Raw genomic sequence first — 20,760 nt, 5'->3', positions numbered from 1 at the left:
CTCCTCTTCCTTCTCCTATCCCCTCTTTCTTTCTGTCTCTCTGCCTCTCCCTCTCTCCTTTCTATTTTGAAATAATTACAGATTCACAGGAAGTTGCAAAGAAATGTACTGAGAAGTCTCATGCATCACATCCCCACCCCCACTTCATTCCAGTGTCCCACACAACCATAGTACAATGTCAAAACCAAGAAACTGATATTAGTACAATCCATAGATTCAGATCTCACCAGTGTGTATGTGTGTGTGTGTGTGTGTATAATTATGTAAGAATTTGTCTTCTCACCTTTTTTTTTTTTTTTTAAAGATTTTATTTATTTGACAGAGAGAGACACAGCGAGAGAGGGAACACAAGCAGGGGGAGTAGGGGAAGGAGAAGCAGGCTTCCCGCGGAGCTGGGAGCCCGACGTGGGGCTCGATCCCAGGACCCTGGGATCATGACCTGAGCCGAAGGCAGGCGCTTAACGACTGAGCCACCCAGGTGCCCCTGTCTTCTCACCTTTTAACAGGGTCCCTCACAAAGCAAAAATTTTTAATTTTTTAAGGTCCAATTTATAGTTTTCTTTCTATGGATCATCATGGCTTTTATGTCTTTGCCAGTCCACAGTCCCCTAAAGTTTTCCCATGTTCTTTCTAAAAGTTTTATAGTTTTATGTTTTACAATTAAGTCTGTGTTCTATTTTGAGTTAATTTTTGCATATGGTGTGAAATTTAGGTCAAGCTTTTTTTTTTTTTTTTTTGCCAATGGATATCCATAATCATTTATTGAAAAGGCTGTCTCGGGATGCCTGGGTGGCTCAGTCGGTTAAGCATCTGCCTTCAGCTCAGGTCATGATCCCAGGGTCCTGGAACTGAGCCCCACATCGGGCTCCTTGCTTAGCAGGGAGGCTGCTTCTCCCTCTCCCTCTGCCTGCCGCTCTGCCTACTTGTGCTCTCTCTCTTTCTGACAAATAAATAAATAAGTTCTTAAAAAAAAAAAAAAAAGAAAGAAAAGGCTGTCTCTCCTCCATTGAACTGATTTTGCTCCTTTGTCAAAAACTTAACTGGGCATATTTTTATGGATTTATTTTTCAGATCTCTGTTCTGTTCTGTTGATCTGTGTGTCTTTCCCTCTGACAATACCACTCTGTCTTGAATACTACCTCTATATAGTAAGTCCTGACATGAGGAAGAATAATTCCTCCCGCTTTGTTTTTCTTTCTTTTTTAAGATTTTATTTATTTGAGAGAGAGAGTGAGGGAGAAAGAGAGAGAGAAAGAGCACAAGCAGGGGGAGGGGCAGAGGAAGAAGGAGAAGCAGATTCCCCGCTGAGCAGGGAGCCTGATGCAGGGATCGTGGGACTCCAGGATCATGACCTGAGCCCAAGGCAGATGCTTAACAGACTGAGCCACCCAGGCGCCCCTCTTTGTCACTTTTTTTTTTAATTCTTATGTTAAGAATTAACATACATTACATCATTAGTTTTAGATGAAGTGTTCCATGATTCATTGTTTGTGCATAACACCCAGTGCTCCATGCAGAATGTGCCCTCCTCAATACCCACCACCAGGCTAACCCATCCTCCCACCCCCCCTCCCCTCTAGAACCCTGTTTGTTTTTCAGAGTCCATCATCTCTCATGGTTCATCTACCCCTCCGATTTCCCCCACTTGATTCTTCCCCTCCCGCTACCTTCTTCTTCTTTTTTTTCTTAACATATATTGCATTGTTTCAGAGGTACAGATCTGAGATTCAGCAGTCTTGCACAATTCACAGCGCTTACCAGAGCACATCCCTCCCCAGTGTCTATCACCCAGTCACCCCATCCCTCCCACCCCACCCCCCACTCCAGCAACCCTCAGTTTGTTTCCTACAATTAAGAATTCCTCATATCAGTGAGATCATATGATACATGTCTTTCTCTGTTTGTCTTTGTCACTTTTTATAGAAACTTATCAGTTCCGTTGATTTTCATTTTAAGAGCTAACTTTTTGTTTCATATTCTTTATTGTTCTTCTATTTTCAATTACTTACCTTTCTTTTCCTTTCCAAGTGCTGACCCTTTTTTCTCTTCACAGGTTCCAACTCCATCTCCAAGGCCAAGGATTTTCACACCTCAGTCATCACTGCTGACACCCTTGATACCTTCCCATCCGGGCCCTTATCAAAGCTTCCAAACACAGAATATAAATGATTACAGGGTACCTGAGCCCCAGGCAGCCCAGCCTTTGCCTTTGGCCCCTGGTGTAAGGCCTGGTGAGTGAATGAGTGAGTGAGTCAAGATTTGTCTGGGCAGAGCACAGAGGAAAACAGTTGGCATGGCCAGCATGGGTATGGGAGGCATTATGTCTACTATGTAGCAAGAAGAGCTTAGAATTTGAAGTCTGAATCCCCAGTACTGTCACTTACTGGCTTTGTATCAATGGGCAACAAACTTAGCCACTGTTTCTTTTGAAAAGTGAGAATAGCTATTATATTGGTCATTTCAACCCCACAGGATTGTTTTTAGGGTCAAATGAGGAATAGTTAAAAGTATTTTGTGAATGGTAGATCTCCATATGCATATATTAATCTTTCGTTAGCATTATTAGGTTGGTTGGTTGTTTGGTTTTATTGCTGCCTTATTCTTCCCTGATATGCTCCAAGTCTCTCCCAAATTGAAGTTTGATGGCAAATGGCCTGTTTCTCTTCCTTTTCAGCTTTATTTGAGCCACTGTTGTTAAGAGGGCAAAAAGCCCAAGTTCCTAACCTCATGGGGTTCCCTGGAACATGGCCTCTTCCTGGTCCACCTCCACCCATGGTACCCCCAGATGTCATACAGCCTGGCTCTACCTCCCTGGCCGAGACTGCTCGACTGTTCCCTCCACTTCCTGTGAGACTACCAGGGGTCAGCCCTACAAGCTTCCGGTCCCTAGCCCCTCCTGGCAGTTTCTCTGCGACGCACCCTCCAGGAGGGCCAGGTGCTGCATGCTCTAGTATCCTCCCGACCACTGGCCCCTCGACTGCTCACCCAGGTCAGTCTTCTTTCCACAGCTTCCACCTTCTGGGTCATTGCCTCCTTCTCTTCCCCCTTCCACTGTCACCTTAGGAGTCTTTCCTCACGCCAGTGGATTGGGGGCCGTTGGGCTGGAGAATGTCAACTGAGCACATGGTTGGTCTGCAGAGGGAGGTGTGATTGACTCCAACTAAAATAATTTTGCTGGCCTTCAGACTGAAGATTTCCAGTGTCCCTGACTGTGCCCCTAAATACCTCTATCTTTGTGCTATGCAGGACCTCAAGCTTCCTTGAAAAATGCCCCAGTGCCCAGGGCAGACCTCCAGAGGAAAAAGGTCAGTTCATCTCTTGCCACCTACCCCTCATACATTCACCAATGACCCACATTCTAGTTTCTTCCAGAATTCAGCCCGTCCCTTTGTCAGGCACACAGACTGTCTTGTCTTTTTCCCCACTCATTCTTCTCCCCTCGGCCATCTCCTGTTTCCTTCTTGCATACATGTATCAGTCTCCCCATCTCCTGGCTCCCTACTCGCTATTCTGTTCCCTTGCTCACTCAGGACTTCTGTGGCTCTCTCTTTTTTTTAAGATTTATTTATTTATTTATTTGACACAGAGAGAGAGACAGCGAGAGAGGGAACGCAAGTCGGTGGAGTGGGAGAGGGAGAAGCAGGCTTCCCCGCTGAGCAGGGAGCCCGATGTGGGGCTCGATCCCAGGACCCCGGGATCATGACCTGAGCCGAGGGTGGACACTTAACTGACTGAGCCACCCAGGCGCCCCGTCTGTTATTCTCTCAAAGCAGGGCCTAGCAAGTCTCTCAGTTTAGACTCATATGCCTTTCTTTCTCTGGCTTTAGTTGCCAGAGACATTTATGCCCCCGGTACCGATTACTGCTCCAGTTATGAGCCTCACCCCTGAGCCACGAGGGTTCCTTTCCTCACAGCCTTCTGTCCTTGGTGTGGACCATGCTTCCCCAGGAGCTCCAGGAGAATTCAGCCTGCAGGTGAGAGGAACAGTGCAGTCCAACTCTCCTTGGGTATAGAAAAGCAGGGAGCATGGGTAGTTGGGCCTCATTCCCCAGAGGGGAGGCCCCTTCTGCACTGGGGAACCAGTGTGGACAGGTACCAAATGTCCTTACTGCAGAGAAGAGGGCGCGCCCCTTCCCCCAGCTTTGCTGTGGTCTAGGGGGAGCGGCGTGACACTGGGTCCCTGAGGACTAGTCCGTAGGGAAGCTGTGAGAAGGACAGCTTGCCAGTCTGCCCTGTCTCCCTGCTCCTCCCTCAGCAACTTCAGCAGCGGCCCCCTCGGAAGGTGGAAAGGAAAGAGCTGCCTCCAGAGCATCAGTCCCTGAAGACCAGCTTTGAGAAGCTTCTGCGACGCTGCTCCCTGTCTGCCACTGATGTAGTAAGTCTGAGCCTTCCCCACGATGTCCTCCTCACACCACTAGCTTGCTCCCAGGATCCCTGAGCTGTAGATCAGCTCCTTGTGTGACTCTTTTCTCATGGTCCCCGGACCCGCTGTCTTGTGTCTTGTACTTATTTGATATCCGTGTGGGGCAAGGGGTGGGGGGCTCGGCTGATCTGAGTCTAGCACCTAGGTAGCAGGGCCCAGCAGCATTGAGGCTTAACTCATGGAAAGGCAGCATGGGGCACTGGAGGGAGGGTGAAACTAGGAGTAAGGCGACCTGCTATTCATGCAGTGGCTGTGTCAGCTTAAGCAAGTCACTTACCCTCTTTGGGCCCCCATTTCCTCTCCTGTGAAATGAAAGCAGTAGCATTAAGTCGTTCCAGCTCGGACATACTGTGCTTCTCTAGAGTCCTGTGTAGTGTCAGTCTTAGGGGCTGGACTCAGAATCCATTTCCCTCCCTGCAGAAGACAAAACGGAAGCTGGAGAAGGCAGCCCAACGTCTAGAATGTCTATATGCTAAGCTCTGCCAGGGCACAGTAAGTACACTTAGTGGTGGCCCCCTGCCCCCTGCCCCCCACCATCACCTGTGGCCAAAGGGACCCCAGTGTCCTCTCCCATAGGTCTCACTGACCTGGGTTCCCCACAATATACATACATAGCCATCTTGCCCGGCCTGGGCTCCAGAACTTAAATCCTCTCTTACCCTTCCATGCTCCCAGGGTAGGGTCTGGGTTGGGCTCCCTGACCTAAGCGTCTGTCCCTCCACAGCTCTCGCCTCATGTCCTGGCTGGGCTCCATGAGGTTGCCCGATGTGTGGACGCAGGAAACTTTGAGCAGGGCCTTGCGGTGCATGCCCAGGTGGTGGGCTACAGCAGCTTCAGCGAGGTCTCCAGCTTCATGCTTGTCCTGAAGGCTGTCCTCACCATTGCTCATAAGCTGTACATGTAAACCAGCTAGCCTCTCTTGCCAAGAGGCTACTTCTGCTGTTACTTAACTCCTCCCTGCAGAAAAGGGGGAATTTCGGAATAGATTGTTTTTCCCCGCGCTCTTCCCTTGCTGCCAGGGATATGATGCTGTGGGCTTGCCTCTGAACTAGCAGAGTGCCTGCTTTCCACGCCTTTAGGCCTGGCCTTCTGGAATCTACCCAAGGCTCTCTCAGCCCCTGAGGCAGAGCAGAGAGCTGGTTCTTCACTTTCCCTGATACTGTACCCTGACAGGACCCAGAGCAGGGCGTCTTCTACCCCTGGGATATTCTGATTAAGTGGCTTCTGAGGGGGTAAGTAGGATCATTACCTCCAAGTCTGCCTCTGCTGTACCCATCTTGTGGGGCTTTTGTTTTTCCCCTTCTGTGGGTGATGAGCCTGACCTTACCTTCTCCTTGCCTCCAACTTCATATTTCCAGGTCCTTTTTTCTCTGAGCCCCAGAGGCTGGGGTAGAGTTGACTGTTGTTCATCTTTTGAACAAGTCATGGACGTGAGGGGTGGGTGCTGAGCAGAACCAAAAGGAGGAACTTTGGCCCTTTTTACAAGAACCTACTCATCTGCCAGTATTATAAGGGTGGGCTAGGTTAGGCGGAAAATAGAAGAGGTGCATTGCCTTTTGCTGGGAGCTGTCCTAGGCTGGGAAACAGGAGGAGAGGGACCACTGCCTGCGGGGAATGGTCCTGACTTGACCTGTCGGGGCCCTGGCACACGGCCCTTGACCATTCATTCTGTGATCATCAGCCCAGTTCATATTAACAAAAGCCTTTTCTAGCACTGCTCCTCAAGAGTTGGAGGCCCTTCTCCTCAGCCCCCACATGTCTCAGGGCTGCCTTCTCTGGCTGCACTTTTTATGGTTGAACTTTGCATTTGAAGCGCTGATGTACTTAATGGGCAATAAAGCTGCTTTGATTTGGTTTCCTCAGTCATCTCCCGATTGTTGTCTCCTCTGGTCCTATTTTGCCCTTACCTCTCTTCCTAGCCTCTTTGTTCTTGCTCCCTGCATCCCAGTAAGGCAGGACACATAAGGAGTCTAGAGAGTTGAAGAAAGGAAGGTACAAGGAGAAAGCCTTGCAGCATCTGTGGCCACTCTGCTGTGTGTGTGTGTGTGTGTGTCTGTATGTCTCCGTCCGTGCCTGACGTTCAGCTCTAGGGTTTTCCCCACAGCACTTCAGGGCCGAGCTCAGCTGCACAAAGGGGCTGGGTGTGAAGCCGGGGGTACGATCTCTAATCCTGTTGTAGATCCCATCATGTCTGTGGGCTAGATGTGTGTGTTTGGGAGGAAGGGATTGTTAGGCAGTATTTGTTTGTAAAGCCACTTGCTCTTCAGATAATACTTGCACTAACTTCTATTGATGAAGCAGTGTGAGCCCCAGCAAAGTCCTTTCCCAAAGTGTCTTTGAAGCCAAGAGCCCATTGAAGGGAAGAAAGGCAGGGAGAGGGGATTAGTTTGTTCAGCAGCTGTGAATTTCAGTGGGAGGTTGATGAACTCCGAAGTCTTTGTTTAAATTAAAGGGGGGGAGAAAAAAGCCGCTGCTGGAGTGAGAGCCCCACTTGGGGCCCTGAACTAACACAAGGAGAAGTCTGAGCTGCGGGAGCTGTGTACTGACTGCGAAGACTTTTCCCAAACACTTTCGGGAAAGGTGTTGTGAGAAGAGAATGGGCGGAGTGGGGGATTAGCATGTGAAATGAAGTTTTCATTGACTCCAGTGGGGGTAGAAGGCTATTTTAATGGCATTTTGTTCTCTTATTTTCTCTTCTTGAGCTCTTTAGAGATATTGTTTTGCTAAGGCAGGCTTTCTTCCCCCTTCTTTCCAGTCTGCGGATTGCCTCTATGGGAGCCAACATAAATATTTCTCCTCCAGGAATGCGGTTAATTAAAAGGAAATGAATGAGTGGAAGCATCCAATCCAGACCCACAATAGGCGGGTGCCCTGGCCTGCCCTCCCCTCCCACCACCGCCAGCACCACCAGGGCTGAGCACGACCCTGGCTCTGTCTTTGCCCTAACCTGCTGCTAAGGCCAGTTGAGGCTGGGATTCTTTTCAAGAAAAGAAAAGTCCTGCCTGTGTGTAGGCTCACAGGCCAGGGACAGGAAGGAGAGAGTGTTTTGCGCCCCCCTCCCTCCACCCAGAGTCCTTGTCACTTCTCAGGATCTGCCTCTGCTTCTCTCTGGTGGAGACAGATGGGGCTTAAAGAGTACACAAGAGGAGGGAAGGGATCAGGGTTCCAGTATGTACCCCATGGTAACTTACTAGTTGGCTGAACAAGACGGACATCTTTTTCAGCATCAGTTTTAATCTGTAAAACAAAAGGTTTGACTAGCTGACCTCCAAGGTGTCTTCCCAAGCAGCTGTTCTGGAGTTGTCCATATTTGCAAAGGGGAACACAGCCCTGGTGATTGAGTGTAAGAGAGAACCTAAACTCCTTGAATGCAAGGAGGTTGCTGTGTTGTTCACCACTGTATTTGCACTCCAGTGTTTGCTGAATGACCAGATGAATGAATGGATAATGCAAGAGAGGAAAAAAAGCAATTCAGATCTAAGGTAGCTCAATAATGTTTTCTTTATAGAACTCAGATGAATCTGGTATCAATTATATCCATTTGGGAACACAAAACAACAACCTATGAAAGAACTTTCTGGCAGCATGACAGGTTTCAAGTACTGACCTGGAATTATCAAATATGAAGCACAATAGTTCCCTACTTTTATGCTGAGAGACCTCCTGGAGAATGCAGTTTTCCTTTACAACCCTGTAGTTTTATATTTTCTAGCTGCCTTGCCAGATTTTCTTACTGCACATTATCAAATAATTCTGCCAAGTGGGACAGCCAGGTTAATACATGCTGCTACTTGATTAGGGAAGGACAAGTTGGGAGATTCACGGGGCCCAGATCAAAGAGGAGGGAAGGAGCAAAAAAGGCCTTTTGCTGATAGAGCTGGAAATGAAGCACTAGGAGACCCTGAAGGGAAGTGTGTCCCCTGTGAGGAAGGACACGCAGCCTCTCCCCTCAGTGCGTGTTAGTTGACCAGAGGATGTATAGGGATGAGGCTCGGGGTTTGAGTCTGACCTGGCCACCGTCCCAGTTTGGAATATAAAAGGAGTCTTTCCAGTCTCCTGGGTTGGCCTCTAAAGCCTCAGCCCCTGTTACCTACTTGGAGTCACATCTCTGTGCTCTCTCCTACTCTGGGAGGTAGGATGAGGTGGTCTGGCATCTCACCAGTTCTCCTAAAGAGCTGTCCCGTGTCCAGACCCATGACCAGCTTAGGAGAAGGGAGATGGCTGGGAAGCTCCGCGGGTTACAGAGTCTGTCAGGGATTGACTCTTCCCTTTCCAGAGCCCTCTTTCAGAAGCGAGTCCCTGCTGTACTGCTTCTGTCTCAAGTACACAAGCAGTGAGCTCTGAGCTACTGAGTGCATGTACTGAGGGAAGATTTATATGGATGATTCACTAATTGTTGGCAGATTAGCCTCTGTCAGGCCAGCACAACTACTTAGGCCATCGGGGAAGTGAGGCTTAAGGGAGGATAGTGTTCTGGCAAGGGGGGGAGGGAAGAGAGGGCCTAGACTTTATATCTTCCACCCACCCTCCCCGATGTCCCCAAGAATAAGTTCAATACCTAGAAAAGAAGGCACGTATCACAGTGACTGCAATAAATTAAAGTTCAAGGTGCTGAGCTTCCAATTGGAAAGTTTCATTGCAGGAAGTTTACCTATTGAAGGCAAGTATCCAGTGCCCTGAATCCTGCCTGTTTGAGATCCAGGTTTGCAAAAAAAAGGAAAGGTCCCAGCTTCTCCTTCCTCAAACTGGGGTCTGAATGGGAAATGGGCTTTATTTAGCTCAGTCATGGCTCAGAGAAACAAGGATCCTTTGGGGAAGGAGAAGAGGTAAATTTGGTTGCTAGGAAGAAATAGGTTAGGAGCAGGGAGAAGTTTAAGGGGTAGGAAATGACTGGTAATCTGCCCTTACATAGTTCCTAGACATTATGGGTATGCCTGGAGCACCTCGGGTGATTGTCTAGGAAGGTCACTAGGTCACTGCCTGACTGGTGAAGTCCGCTGGAGACATGGTATCACGAGGATGAGTAGCACCCTTGGTTTCCAGCGAGTCAGCCTGCTAGGGTTCCCACTTCTTCCATCTTCAGGGCCTGCCTCTAGGAAACAAGCCCCAAAGACATGCTTTTCCCGGGGTCAGTTTTGTCACAGTTTTCTTCAGGGAAAGGGAAGGAGAGAAAGCATTAGAGATTGCTGGGGTGTCTGCCAACAGTTAGCAGGGAATCGGGAGCACGGAAGGAGCTCTGCAGAAAAAAGAAGACGTGGCTATGGTAGAGACCTGGCAGCAGAAAAATGGGGGGAAGGGTGCAAGAAAATGGAAAAAAAAGAAAAGCATGGCTTTACCCTGGCCCTGCATATCCGAGAAGTGTTCTTCCACAGGCTCCACAGGCCAGGTCAGGCGTTAGGGCAGCTAGAAGGGGAGGGAGGAACGCCTATTCTCATCCTAGTCCAGGGAAGATCAATAGCTCAGAATCTCAGGACTGGGAGTTCTCAGCCCTCAGGGCGGCTGGTGAGGAGGATGCAGACTGAGTTCGAGGAGAGCGCAGAGGAATTGGGGGAAGGGGTTGGAGAGTGGCAAGCTCCGGAGAGATGGCGGCGTCTCTCCCTCTTGGGAATCCCTGGGCAGGGGAATGTTGGGGGGGGGCATTCCCTAGGTTCCTCTATTACTGGGGTCTCTAAAAGAAGCCTAGGCCAAATGGGGAAAGGAGGGGGGGAGGAGCCCGTCAGGCTTTTCTGCCGGCTTTGTGCGCCGCGCCCCCCCGCGGCCGCTCGGCGCGGCTGCAGAAGTACTTGGTAACGCGCCGGCGGCACTGCTCGCAGCGGACGGCGCAGCACCAGTGGAACTTGCAGTTGCAGCTGGACACGGTCTCGGCGCGGCGCTCCTCCACCGCCAGCCCGCAGTCGCCGCAGAGCCGGCGGCAGCTGCGGCGCTCCCAGCGGCCCAGGGCCCGCCCGCGCCGCAGGCACTCTCGGCCTTCGGTACCCAGCAGTCCTAGCGTTTTGTTCTCCAGGCAGTAGTCCGGGGAGTCCTCCAAGTGCACCAGCTCCCGCGTGGAGATGGAGCGGAAGGTGTCGGCGATGGCGCCTCGGCCCGCAGCGCTGTTGCCGGCCCCCTGCAGCAGGTCCACCTTGAGAGCCGCGTGGTACTTCTCCTTCAGGTGCGCGCCCACCTCGCGGAACTCAGGCAGCTGCAGCCAGCAGGTCTGCGTGGTGCAGCTGCCTGACACACCGTGGCACTTACACGTGCGTTTCATGGTGCCCTTCACCGCCTGGGGAGAGAGCTGAGAGTGAGCTGGCCAGGGTCTAGGAGGTGGGGAGGGAGTCGACCACTGCGGGGGTTGTGCGGCCTCTAGCTAGTCCACATGGCTGGCCGGCTTGGTCCCTCGCTTTTCCAATCCGCCAAATGAACTGAAGAGCAGTCCGCCCCTAGGGCTGGTGGATGGAGCCAGCTGCCTCACCCCAGGGGCTGCAGGACTCACCTTGCGGCCGGCCTCGTTGTTGTGCAGGTTCATGGCTGCCCGGGCATCCTGTCCTGTCTCTAGGGCGTCGACGAACTGCTTGGATATTGCCTCTCCGAAGCCCACGTTGTCACTGCAGCCTCCCCACAGCCAGCCTTGGCCCCCTGGAAGAGTACAAGGGGAGGAAAGGTCGTTGAGCAGGCGGGCTTGGGCTCCTGGACTACTGTTTCTGATTGGGTTTGGGGTTGGGCAAGTGCCCTGTCTCCAGATCAGTTTCCGCCTAGATTTGTTTAGGCCCCGTTTGCGCTTCCACTTCCAGCCTCAGCCAGTCGCCTGCTCGGGACTCCATGACCTAAGGAGTTGCAGAGTGGATTCTCTGCAAGATGCCGGCGGCTTGGCCCTCTACACGCTGTTTCTGGTCTTTGGGCAGAGTGCGTTCGTGCCTCGTGAGTGATTGACATCCACAGAATGGCCCGGAAAAGGAGAGGAAATCGGCAGCATTGAGAGGGGGGAGAGAGGCGCAATAGAAGTGATATGGACCAACCAAGTTGGAAGGTTGAGCTGGAGGGCAGAGAGGATTCGAGAGGACAGCGGAAAGGAAACAGGGACAAGCAATATGGAATGATGTTCCCCCTATTCTGAGAGAGTAGCAGGATTGAATCCATAGGGAGTGTTGTTCCTTTATGGTGTTTAAATTAAAGAAACCCCTCACTTAAAGAAGGAGGGCCCCAAACTACATTGAGCCTGGTTTTTCACTCTAGGGTTTTGGCTTAACCTGGGCGGCCCTGATTTTCCCCAGATTTAGAAGAATACAACTCTTCTTCACCCCACGGAACTTTTCATTCGTAGTGAACTTTGCCAGCCTGCCCTGGCCACCCACGGTACCTCTACTCACCCAACTGCCCATTGCGGGAGTCGTCACAGCCGCAGTTGTCAAAGTCACCAAGGCTGCAGTTCCTAGTCAGAGTGTACATGACCCCAGCAGAACTGATGGCGTGTACAAACGCTGTCTCCCGATTAGCTGGCAGGCAGGAACCAAAAATGATGCGTCAGAGGCAGGGGTTGCAACTCAGAGTACCAGTCACGCTGTCTTCCATGAACGCCATCATTGCGCTCTCCTTCCCAGCTCCATCCTGTTTCCCCATCTTTATAATGTACCTTACTCTCTTCCACGGTCTGCTCCAGCCTCGGTCTCAGCGCTATGCTTCTCCCCTCCCATCTTTTCAGGTCACACATTATGACTAGGTGGCTAGATTACTGTTGACATACATGGTTCTAAAGGATTTAGGTGGCAAAGAGCCAGAGGAAGAAATGGGAAGGGAGATGAATCTGAAGGCCAGGTTGTAAAGAACCCGTGCCTTTTTCTTCCTGAAATACTGAAGTCTAAGAGGCATGGGCCAGCAAATCCTGAAAAGAAAATCTGATTGGCAGCTATTTCATTTACTGGCATGGCCACTCTTTTTCTTCTCCTTGGGAATCTGGTGTCCAAGTCAGTCCCCACTTGTCCTGTACCTCTCTGCTGAGCTGCTGAAGGAAGGGGCTGAGAGGCATGAAGAATTAATACTCCTACCTACCTCCTGATGCTCTTTATATTGTGAGGAAGCCCTTAGCCAACTGGGAGGCAAAGGATATAGGATTAGGGGTGAGACAAGGTCCATTCATTGAGCAGTGAGGGTGTTGGGAAGAAAGAAAAAAAGCTTTATAAGTAAGAAGGAGTAGATGGAGAAGGGACAGAGAAGATCCCAGAGACAAGATCACCTGAGAGCAGAGACCAGGTGAGCACTAGGATGGGGATGTAGAAGCAGCAGGGGGCCACCCCTGAAGAGTGGGCTCTAACCTGTGGCCAGGGGGTCCAGGGAGCTGTGGCCAGGGCTTTCCTTACCACTGCGAAGGCCACCATGGCTGGACAGCTGCAGGGCTCTCTCAGGGCAATTCCATCGGTCCCAGGCAAACTGATACTTGCATTCTTCAATACCACTCTGGGCACCAGCTGCCACACTGCTGGAATAGATCAGGTAAGCCTACAGAAACACAGGGGTCCAAATTCAGACTCCCAGCTGAACTTGGGAGGCATTTGCTCTGAAGTGGCTACACATCTCTTTTCCTGCCCACTCAATCCTCCTTCAGGAGTAGTGACAAGAGTAAGCACCTTAAATATGCTGTTCCATTTAACATCACAAATAACCTTGTGAAATAGGTACCATTTGTATAGATTAGGAACCTGAGGCTCAGAGAGGTGAAGTAAAGCAGTTTGCTTAAGGTCCCACAGCTAGCCGATGGTAACAGTAGGAATGAAATTCAGTGTTACCAGACTCCAGACCTCACTAGCCTTTATTCACTATACTATTCTGCCTCTCCAAAATGAGCCCAGATTACATAATTCATGGATTTTCAGCTGTTCTCATCCTATTACTGTCTTAGAAAAAAACATTTGGGGGCTGGAACTGTCCTTAGAGATCATGGAATACAATGTCAGCATTTTAAAGATGAAGAACTGTGTCTTACCACTGCATCGAGAAGGACGTGTGTCTGCAACCTGACACCTGGGAAAGGCTGTTGACTTTTGTGGCTCTGGAACTTCTGGCCATATATTCAGAATCAATACTCCTGAGTTCTTGCCTTTGTCCTGACACTAGTTTGCTGTGTTCTTTTGGGTGTGTCCCTAACCCTCTCTGCGCCACGGTTTTTCCTTCCATAATATACACAGCTAATAAAAAATGTGGATATAATGAAAAGAAATTGACATGTATAGTCTTCAATCAAGAGGCTAAGATTAGTGAAATCCAAATAAGTCAAAGGACATTTTTTCTTACCTTTGGACCAGTCATCAGGAAATTGTTCACTGACCTAGAAGAGAGAAAAACCACAGAACGTAATGGAGATATACCAACTCATTTCTGTTGCCAAGCATTATAAGGATTACCTCAGCAAACATAATTGATAGGAAGAAATGAAAATGGTTTTGCCAACAAAAAGTTATGCATAAGGAATCTATTAAAGATAATTTATCTAATAGAATATGTACAAAAGGAGCTAACATTAGGGCGCCTGGGTGGCTCAGTCAGTTAAACGTCCAACTCTTGATCTCAGCTCAGGTCTTGATCTCAGCATCGTGATTCAGTCCCCACACTGGGCTCCATGCTGGGCGTGGAGCCTACTTAAAAAAAAAAAAAAAGGAGCTAACATTATGCTTTCTTTTGATTTTTAAAATTTCAAATACCGAAAATGTTGGGAGTAATATTTGATTATTATTTTGCCATGGAGTGGGGAGAGCATTAACTCACTACTGTGAACCGACACTCTACTGTGAGAATTTTACATGTTGATCTTGTTAAATTCTTGCTCTCTTGGCCATTAATATCCCTATTTTTTAAATAGGGAATCTGAGACTCAAAAAGGTTGATATATTGTTCAGGCTCACCTAGATAATAAGTGATTGAAGCAGGATTGAATCCACGTCCATCAGACTCCATAGAACTCGATAGTTCTCTAATCAGAAAGAGGTAAATAGTAGAGTGTCTTTCTAGGACCTGAGTCATAATTAAATTCCAAAAATAAATAATCTGACTCTGGAAAATAGTTTGGCCATTTCTTTCAAAACTGAAATAAATGGACTTGCCATTCAACTTAGCAGTTCCACTCTTGGGCATTTATCCCAGAGAAATGAAGATTTATCTTTACTCAGGAACTTGTACATGGATGCTTATAACAATTTATTCATAATACCCCAAAACTGGAAACTACTCAAATACCTTTCCAAGGGTAAGTGGATAAAATAACTGTGGTACATCCATGCCACAGAGCATTACTCAGTGGTAAAAAGGAATGAACTAATTGATACATTCAATATCGTGGATGAACCTCAAGGACATTATACAAAATGATCAAAGCCAATCTCAAAAGGATACATACTTTGGGGCACCTGAGTGGCTCTGTTGGTTAAGCATCGGACTCGGACTCAATTTCTGCTCAGGTCATGATCTCAAGGTCGTGAGATCAAGCCCAGTGTCAGGCTCCCCACTGGGCATGAGCCCGCTTAGGATTCTCTCTCTTCCTCTCCCCCACTCATGCTCTATCTCTCTGTCTCTCTCTCTCAAAAAAAAAAAAGGATACATACTTCATGATTTCATTTATGTAACCATTGTGAAATACGTAATTACAGAGCTGGAGAATAGATTAATGATTGCCAGGGGCTAGGGATAGGGGATGTGTGTGGCTATAATGGGGTAACACCAGAGAGTCTTGCTCTGGCTCACAGAGGCAATCTTTATGTTGGGCATAATTTGCAAAGACTTTTGGACATTACCAGGTCAGACAGAGGCTAGTTCCCATTCAGAGGATAGACAGTATCAGGAAAGAAAACAGCAACAGAACAAAAATCAAGTGGCAGACAAAAGAGAAAGCTTTGCCATGAGCCTGGGTGAAGAGACACACTGTGAGAGGATACTAAGTTGGAATCACAGGGAACCATGGGCCGGGGGGAGCGGGGTGGGGGCAGATAATAGAGGATTCTTTTCTCAAGATCCTACAATATGTAAAGATTTGTATGATATGCTGGTTGAGCCAAAATGATTAATCAATTAGATTTAATTGAACACCTGCCATGGGACAAGACTGTAGGCCTTGTGTGGACATTTCCATTAATTAATGTTTGTTAACCCTGGAGTTATTTGCAGACATATTCAAACCGTTAGGGCTGGCTTCCTCATATTCAGACCATCCAGTATTAAGAAAAGACTTGGGATAGGTATTAACTAGAGTTATTGTAATGATCATTTTGCAGTATGTTCATATATCAAATCATTCTGTTGTATACTGGAAACTAATGTTATATGTTGACTATATCTCAATTAAAAAAAAAAAAGACTGTGTGTCCTTGTGAACACCAAAGGAGGAGGATCTTGTTCTTAATTAATGAGACAATGGCAAGATTTTTTATTAGGGAGTAAAATATAATATGGGTTATAGAAAGCATAGTTAGTGTGTGATGTTAGAAAGTGTAAAGAGAGCCAGAGAGGAAGGAATTTAAGTGTTTGTATGGGTATTACCTAGGGACAATTATGTGATTGGAGGCAGAATGCTAATAAACAGTAGAAGATATAAAATGTGTTTACCAAGTGGAGGCAGCTCAATAGAACATGGTACAATCAGCATGCTCCTAGACGAAGTACAAGCTTCCCATCCCCCATATGGACAGTTGCTGAAGATACTACCCAGACTGAGTGTCATTCAAAAGGCTTGTGCCTTACCCTCCCAACAATTCTCAGACCTTTTCTTGAACTCCAGACTTGCATATCCAACTATATTCTTGACATCTCCACTACAATGTTTGATGGGCATCTCAAACTTAATACATCCAAAACTTAACTCCTGATCTTTGCTGCCACCATCCCAAACCTGCTCCTTCTGTAGTCTTCCCCACTTAGGTAAAGGACAGTTTCTCCTTCTAGTTGTCAGACAACAATCTTGGAATCATCTTTGACTCCTTTCTTTCTCTCACATCCCATATTCATTCTGTCATCAAATCCTGCCAACTCCGGCTCAAATTATATTCAGACTCTAATCAGTTCTCAGCACCGTCACTGCTATCACTGGGTCCAAGCTATCATTGTCTCTTGCCTGGATTATTGTTTTGTTTTTAAGATTTTACTTTTAAGCAATCTCTACACCCAGTGTGGGGCTTGAACTCACAACCCCGAGATCAAAAGTCGCATGCTCTACCAATTGAGCCAGCCAGGCACCCCGTTGCCTGGATTATTGTTAAAGCCTACTGACTGAGCTCCTCGCTTCCACCCTTATTCTCCCATATATTATTCTCAAAATGATTGGTCCCTTTAAAGATCAGTCCCTTTAAAATATAGATCAGGGGCACCTGGGTGGCCTCAGTCGGTTGAACATCCAACTCTTGCTTTCCACTCTGGTCATGATCTCATGTGTCATGAGACCGAGCCCCATGTCAGGCTCCACGCTTAGTGGGGAGTCTGCTTGAAGATTCTCTCTCCACCCCTCCCTGCACCCCCTCTCAAATAAATAAATAAATCTTTTAAAAAATAAAATGTAAATCAAATTTTGCTACTTTCTCCTCAAAATCTTCTAATGATTTCCTATTTCACATAGAGCAGAAGCCAAACTCTTACCCTGGTTTATAAAATCCTATACAATCTGGCCTCCGTTAATGCCTAATCTCATACTACTCTCCCCTTACTTACTCTGCTCCAGCCACACTGGTCTCCTTGTTGTTCCTCCAACACACCAGGCACTCTCCAGTCTCTGGGCCATTGCACTTGCTGTTCTTTCTGCCCAGAATGCTTTTTACTCAGATATCCACATAGTTTGTTCCTTCACCTGCATTCGTCCTTTAAATCCAGTGTGTCATTCTCCCTAAAGCTTTCTTTGGTCATCCTATTTAAAATGACAACTCCCCCATCTTTCTCTGCTTCATAAGATGTATGATTCTATTTATACAAAATGTCCAGAATAGTCAATTCCATATAAACATTTTACTTATTTTTAAGTATCTAGTTCAAAAGCCACAACCAGCATTTCTTGAAGACTCACAGCAACTTTCTTCCGCCTTGTATTAAGGTTTCCTTTTATTCCCCACTACTTGACTATTAGTAAGGATTGCCTTAGTTTTCCTTGTATCACCTTCCAGCTCCCACTACAATACCTTGAACAGAATAAGTGCTCTTTAAAAATGGATTGAACTAAAGGGTTTCAAAAAAAGGATGGAAGGATCATCAGAATGAACAGAAAATTGTAGGATAATAAGGACTGAAAAAGATCTGGGGAAGGATATGAGAAGGAAGTCTGGCAAGCCAGTGCTCCCACTAATTTTCTAACATTGTGAGCAGACGACCGTGCTACGTTAGCAAATGATCATACCACAGGAGGAACAGACAGGGAACACTAAGCATATGTACACAGAGGTTGGTGTTATAATCAAAAGTTTTAGCAAAGTCAATCTGACACACTTCATGTTATGTATAATTGTTATTGTGCTTCATAGTAATTAGACATAAGTGGTAAGCAATTTGCATAAATAACTGCAGTTAGTTTTGTTTTTATACTGCCAAATAAAAATTTTGTAATTGTTTCTCCTTTGGACAGTCTTCCAGTATATATACTGACACCATTTAAAATTTAATTTACATCACACAGTAATAGCTGACATTTATCATGTCTCTTCTAAAGGAGTGCTTTACCTGTATCATCATTTTTAATTTCCATGGCAACCCCATGGGATAGGTACTGTACTATTTACTGAATGTTTACCTGGTGCACACAAAATACTTTAAGTGCTTTCTTTACATGTTTCAAGCTCGTATAATTGTCACAACAACTGCATAAGGTAGAAACTATAATGTCTTCCATTTTACAGAAGCAGAAACTGAAACATACAGTGGTTAGCCAGGATCACACAGCTAGTTAAGTGGTAAAGCCAGGATTGGAACCTAGTCAGTGTGATTCTGGAGCATGTATTCCTTCACTGCTATGCTTCTCCGTAACCCATATTTCTCTTGCTCTTATTCCCACCTGCTAATTCAGGACTCCTGATCCCCCAAAAGTTCGTGAGCAGTATATCTTGGAGATCTTAGTGATGTTTTGCACACATTCATAAACAAGCTCAGTTAACTATCACATTGTCTCTGCTGCTCTTCCATTCTTCCATTGCTCCAACCCTCCCTCTGTTTGTATGTCCACCAGGCACCCATATCTGCCAGGCCTGGCCTCTGCTTTATCTGGGTAGCACCTCATTCCCTGGGCATATTTTGCGGAGGACTGTTGCTGCTTAGACTGGGTTCAATGCATAAAAAAGTAGGAATCTACCACACTAATTCAGGATGTTAATAATGGGGGAAATTGTGCGTGGGGGAAGGGGGGAATTTATGGGAACTGTATATTTTCTGTTCAAGTTCCCTGTGAATCTAAAACTTCTTTTAAAGCAACTATTAATTTTTTTAAAATACAGGGACAAATGTCTTTTAATCCATTTTAGGGTTTTGCTTTTTCCATTTATGTATCAAAACTGCCATTTGTATACACGGTCTTACAGGGTTTTAAGTAAAACAGTTCTTTCAGGTTTTGCCTGTAACATGACCTCCTAGTCACCCTCCAACCTCCTTCATTGGACTGAAGGGCTTGCTAACACATTCCAGTGACAAGCTTCATTGCTGGGATCTTCTCGATTCCCTTCCCTTAGAGCAAAGGCTATCCTGGGAAGACTCCAACTTATTTAGATAAACTTCTGGAGTCTTCAGCCCTGCCAATTCTCCTGACCTGCCCATATGTGCAGAATTCAAGTGGTGGGCCCAGCCTGGAGCCCCTTCAAAAGGTGCCATCCTCACAAAGAAATGGGTGATTAAGAAAAGTATCAACTAGGGGTGCCTGGGTGGCTCAGTTGGTTAAGCGACTGCCTTCGGCTCAGGTCATGATCCTGGAGTCCCGGGATCGAGTCCCACATCGGGCTCCCTGCTCTGCAGGGAGTCTGCTTCTCCCTCTGACCCTTCCCCCTCTCATGCTCTCTCTCTCTCATTCTCTCTCTCAAATAAATAAATAAAATCTTTAAAAAAAAAAAAAAAAGAAAAGTATCAACTAGAGTTTCTCTAGTGTTTTGTTGATACCTTTCCTGGGCTCAGCTTTCAGTGACCTCCCGCTAAAAGTGCCTTTGTCCCCCCAAGAGCAATATCCTTGGCCTTGGCACACTGGCTATTATTGATTCACCCACACTGGACCTCCTGCATCCCTATAACAACTCCCTCAAGAATAAGCACCAGTGCACTTTCTGATTTAGGAAAGACTCTTTATTACCTTGGGAGCTGGCAGTTTCCATTGGCTCAAAAGCAAATAGATGGGGCTCTCCTGCCAGATAAGCAGATAATTCTTCAATGAGATTCTTACTGAAACTAGCCCTGCCTCTATCTCCGGATGCCCAAAGAAGGTGGCTTTGGTGAAAGCATCTCCCCAGATCTGCCTGTGGCCTTCCCGTGAGTCCCAGTGGTGAAGGGTATAAGCAACAACCATGCTCCACCAATTCCCTTTAACTGTCAGGTGGCCTAGTGCCTGGCCTAGACAGGACTGGATTCTTCTACCTCCTGTCTCCTGGTGCCAGTCTTGCTCTGACTTTTTTTTGAAGTGTTCCATCAGTCTAGGACAATGGAGTGCAAACTTTAGTGTTGTATGTAAAACTGGGAAGTCTGAATAAGCTTTATGGAAGAAGTACTATGGTTATAAGATGTTAACACTGGGGAAGGCTGGGGAAAGGGTGCATAGGACTTCCCTCTATGGTTTGCAAACTTCTGTAAATCTGTAAAATGTTATTTATATAAAAATAAATTGATAGGGGCACCTGGGTGGCTCAGTCGGTTAAGCATCTGCCTTCAGCTCAGGTCATGGTCCCAGAGTCCTGGGATCGAGCCCCGCATCGGGCTCCCTGCTCAGTGGGGAACCTGCTTCTTACTCTCCCTCTGCCTGCCGCTCCCCCTGCTTGTGCTTTCTCTCTCTCCCTCTCTATCAAGTAATAAAGAAATCTTTTTAAAATACATTTATAATTTAAATATATAAAATATAAATATATATAAATATATAAAAATTAAATGTTACATGCATACATACATACATGATCTGGAATGCCAGAGATCTGGAGAATAGACTTCAGTGTAGGCATTTGAAAATTAATCCACATGGATTAGCTAGTAGAGTCCATAAGGAATCCTCTGGGGAGTTTATTGAACATGAAGATTCTTGGGTCCCAGTTCCAGAGACTCTTGTTGAGCAGTGGTGATGGGTGGAATAGATGGTAGGAATCTGTATGTACACATTCCTAAGATGATCCTCAGAGTCCACTTTGAGAAACACTGGTCCAGGGGGAGAACAGGCATCTAAT

General features: G+C 47.0%; 2 protein-coding genes across 8 annotated transcripts in view; one reads left to right on the top strand and one right to left on the bottom strand.

Moving 5' to 3' along the window:
- Positions 1-20,760, top strand: part of SEC31B (SEC31 homolog B, COPII coat complex component) — a 56,140-nt gene that overhangs the window by 23,778 nt on the left and 11,602 nt on the right. For 3 of the 7 annotated variants that reach the window (XM_035027199.1, XM_035027191.1, XM_035027208.1), the window contains 7 exons: positions 2,054-2,231; positions 2,675-2,989; positions 3,247-3,305; positions 3,828-3,974; positions 4,256-4,375; positions 4,844-4,915; positions 18,582-18,692. In XM_035027199.1, the coding sequence (XP_034883090.1) occupies positions 2,054-2,231; positions 2,675-2,989; positions 3,247-3,305; positions 3,828-3,974; positions 4,256-4,375; positions 4,844-4,915; positions 18,582-18,692 (1,002 nt within the window). Of the gene's footprint in view, positions 1-2,053; positions 2,232-2,674; positions 2,990-3,246; positions 3,306-3,827; positions 4,376-4,843; positions 4,916-5,147; positions 6,286-18,581; positions 18,693-20,760 lie in introns of those variants that run through there. The other 4 variants (XM_035027236.1, XM_035027226.1, XM_035027218.1 and 1 more) reach the window with 2 other exon arrangements.
- Positions 10,057-13,950, bottom strand: WNT8B (Wnt family member 8B). Its single transcript, XM_035027323.1, has 6 exons — positions 13,913-13,950; positions 13,688-13,721; positions 12,757-12,895; positions 11,770-11,895; positions 10,896-11,038; positions 10,057-10,685 (listed from the first exon to the last, which is right to left on the bottom strand). Coding segments are annotated over exons 1-6 (990 nt in total). The 5' UTR covers positions 13,915-13,950; the 3' UTR covers positions 10,057-10,139.

Source organism: Mirounga leonina, unplaced genomic scaffold (assembly GCF_011800145.1).
Source record: "Mirounga leonina isolate KUSES-001 unplaced genomic scaffold, KU_Mleo_1.0 Mir_114, whole genome shotgun sequence".
NCBI classification, from domain to species: Eukaryota; Metazoa; Chordata; class Mammalia; order Carnivora; family Phocidae; genus Mirounga; species Mirounga leonina.
This window is presented reverse-complemented; position numbering and strand designations above follow the sequence as displayed.

Coding starts and splice junctions, on each gene's coding strand:
- WNT8B (XM_035027323.1), bottom strand. Junction 11,039..11,769: donor CTCCCGCAATGGGCAGTTGG/GTGAGTAGAGGT, acceptor GTACTCTTCCAG/GGGGCCAAGGCTGGCTGTGG. Junction 10,686..10,895: donor ACAACGAGGCCGGCCGCAAG/GTGAGTCCTGCA, acceptor CTCTCTCCCCAG/GCGGTGAAGGGCACCATGAA.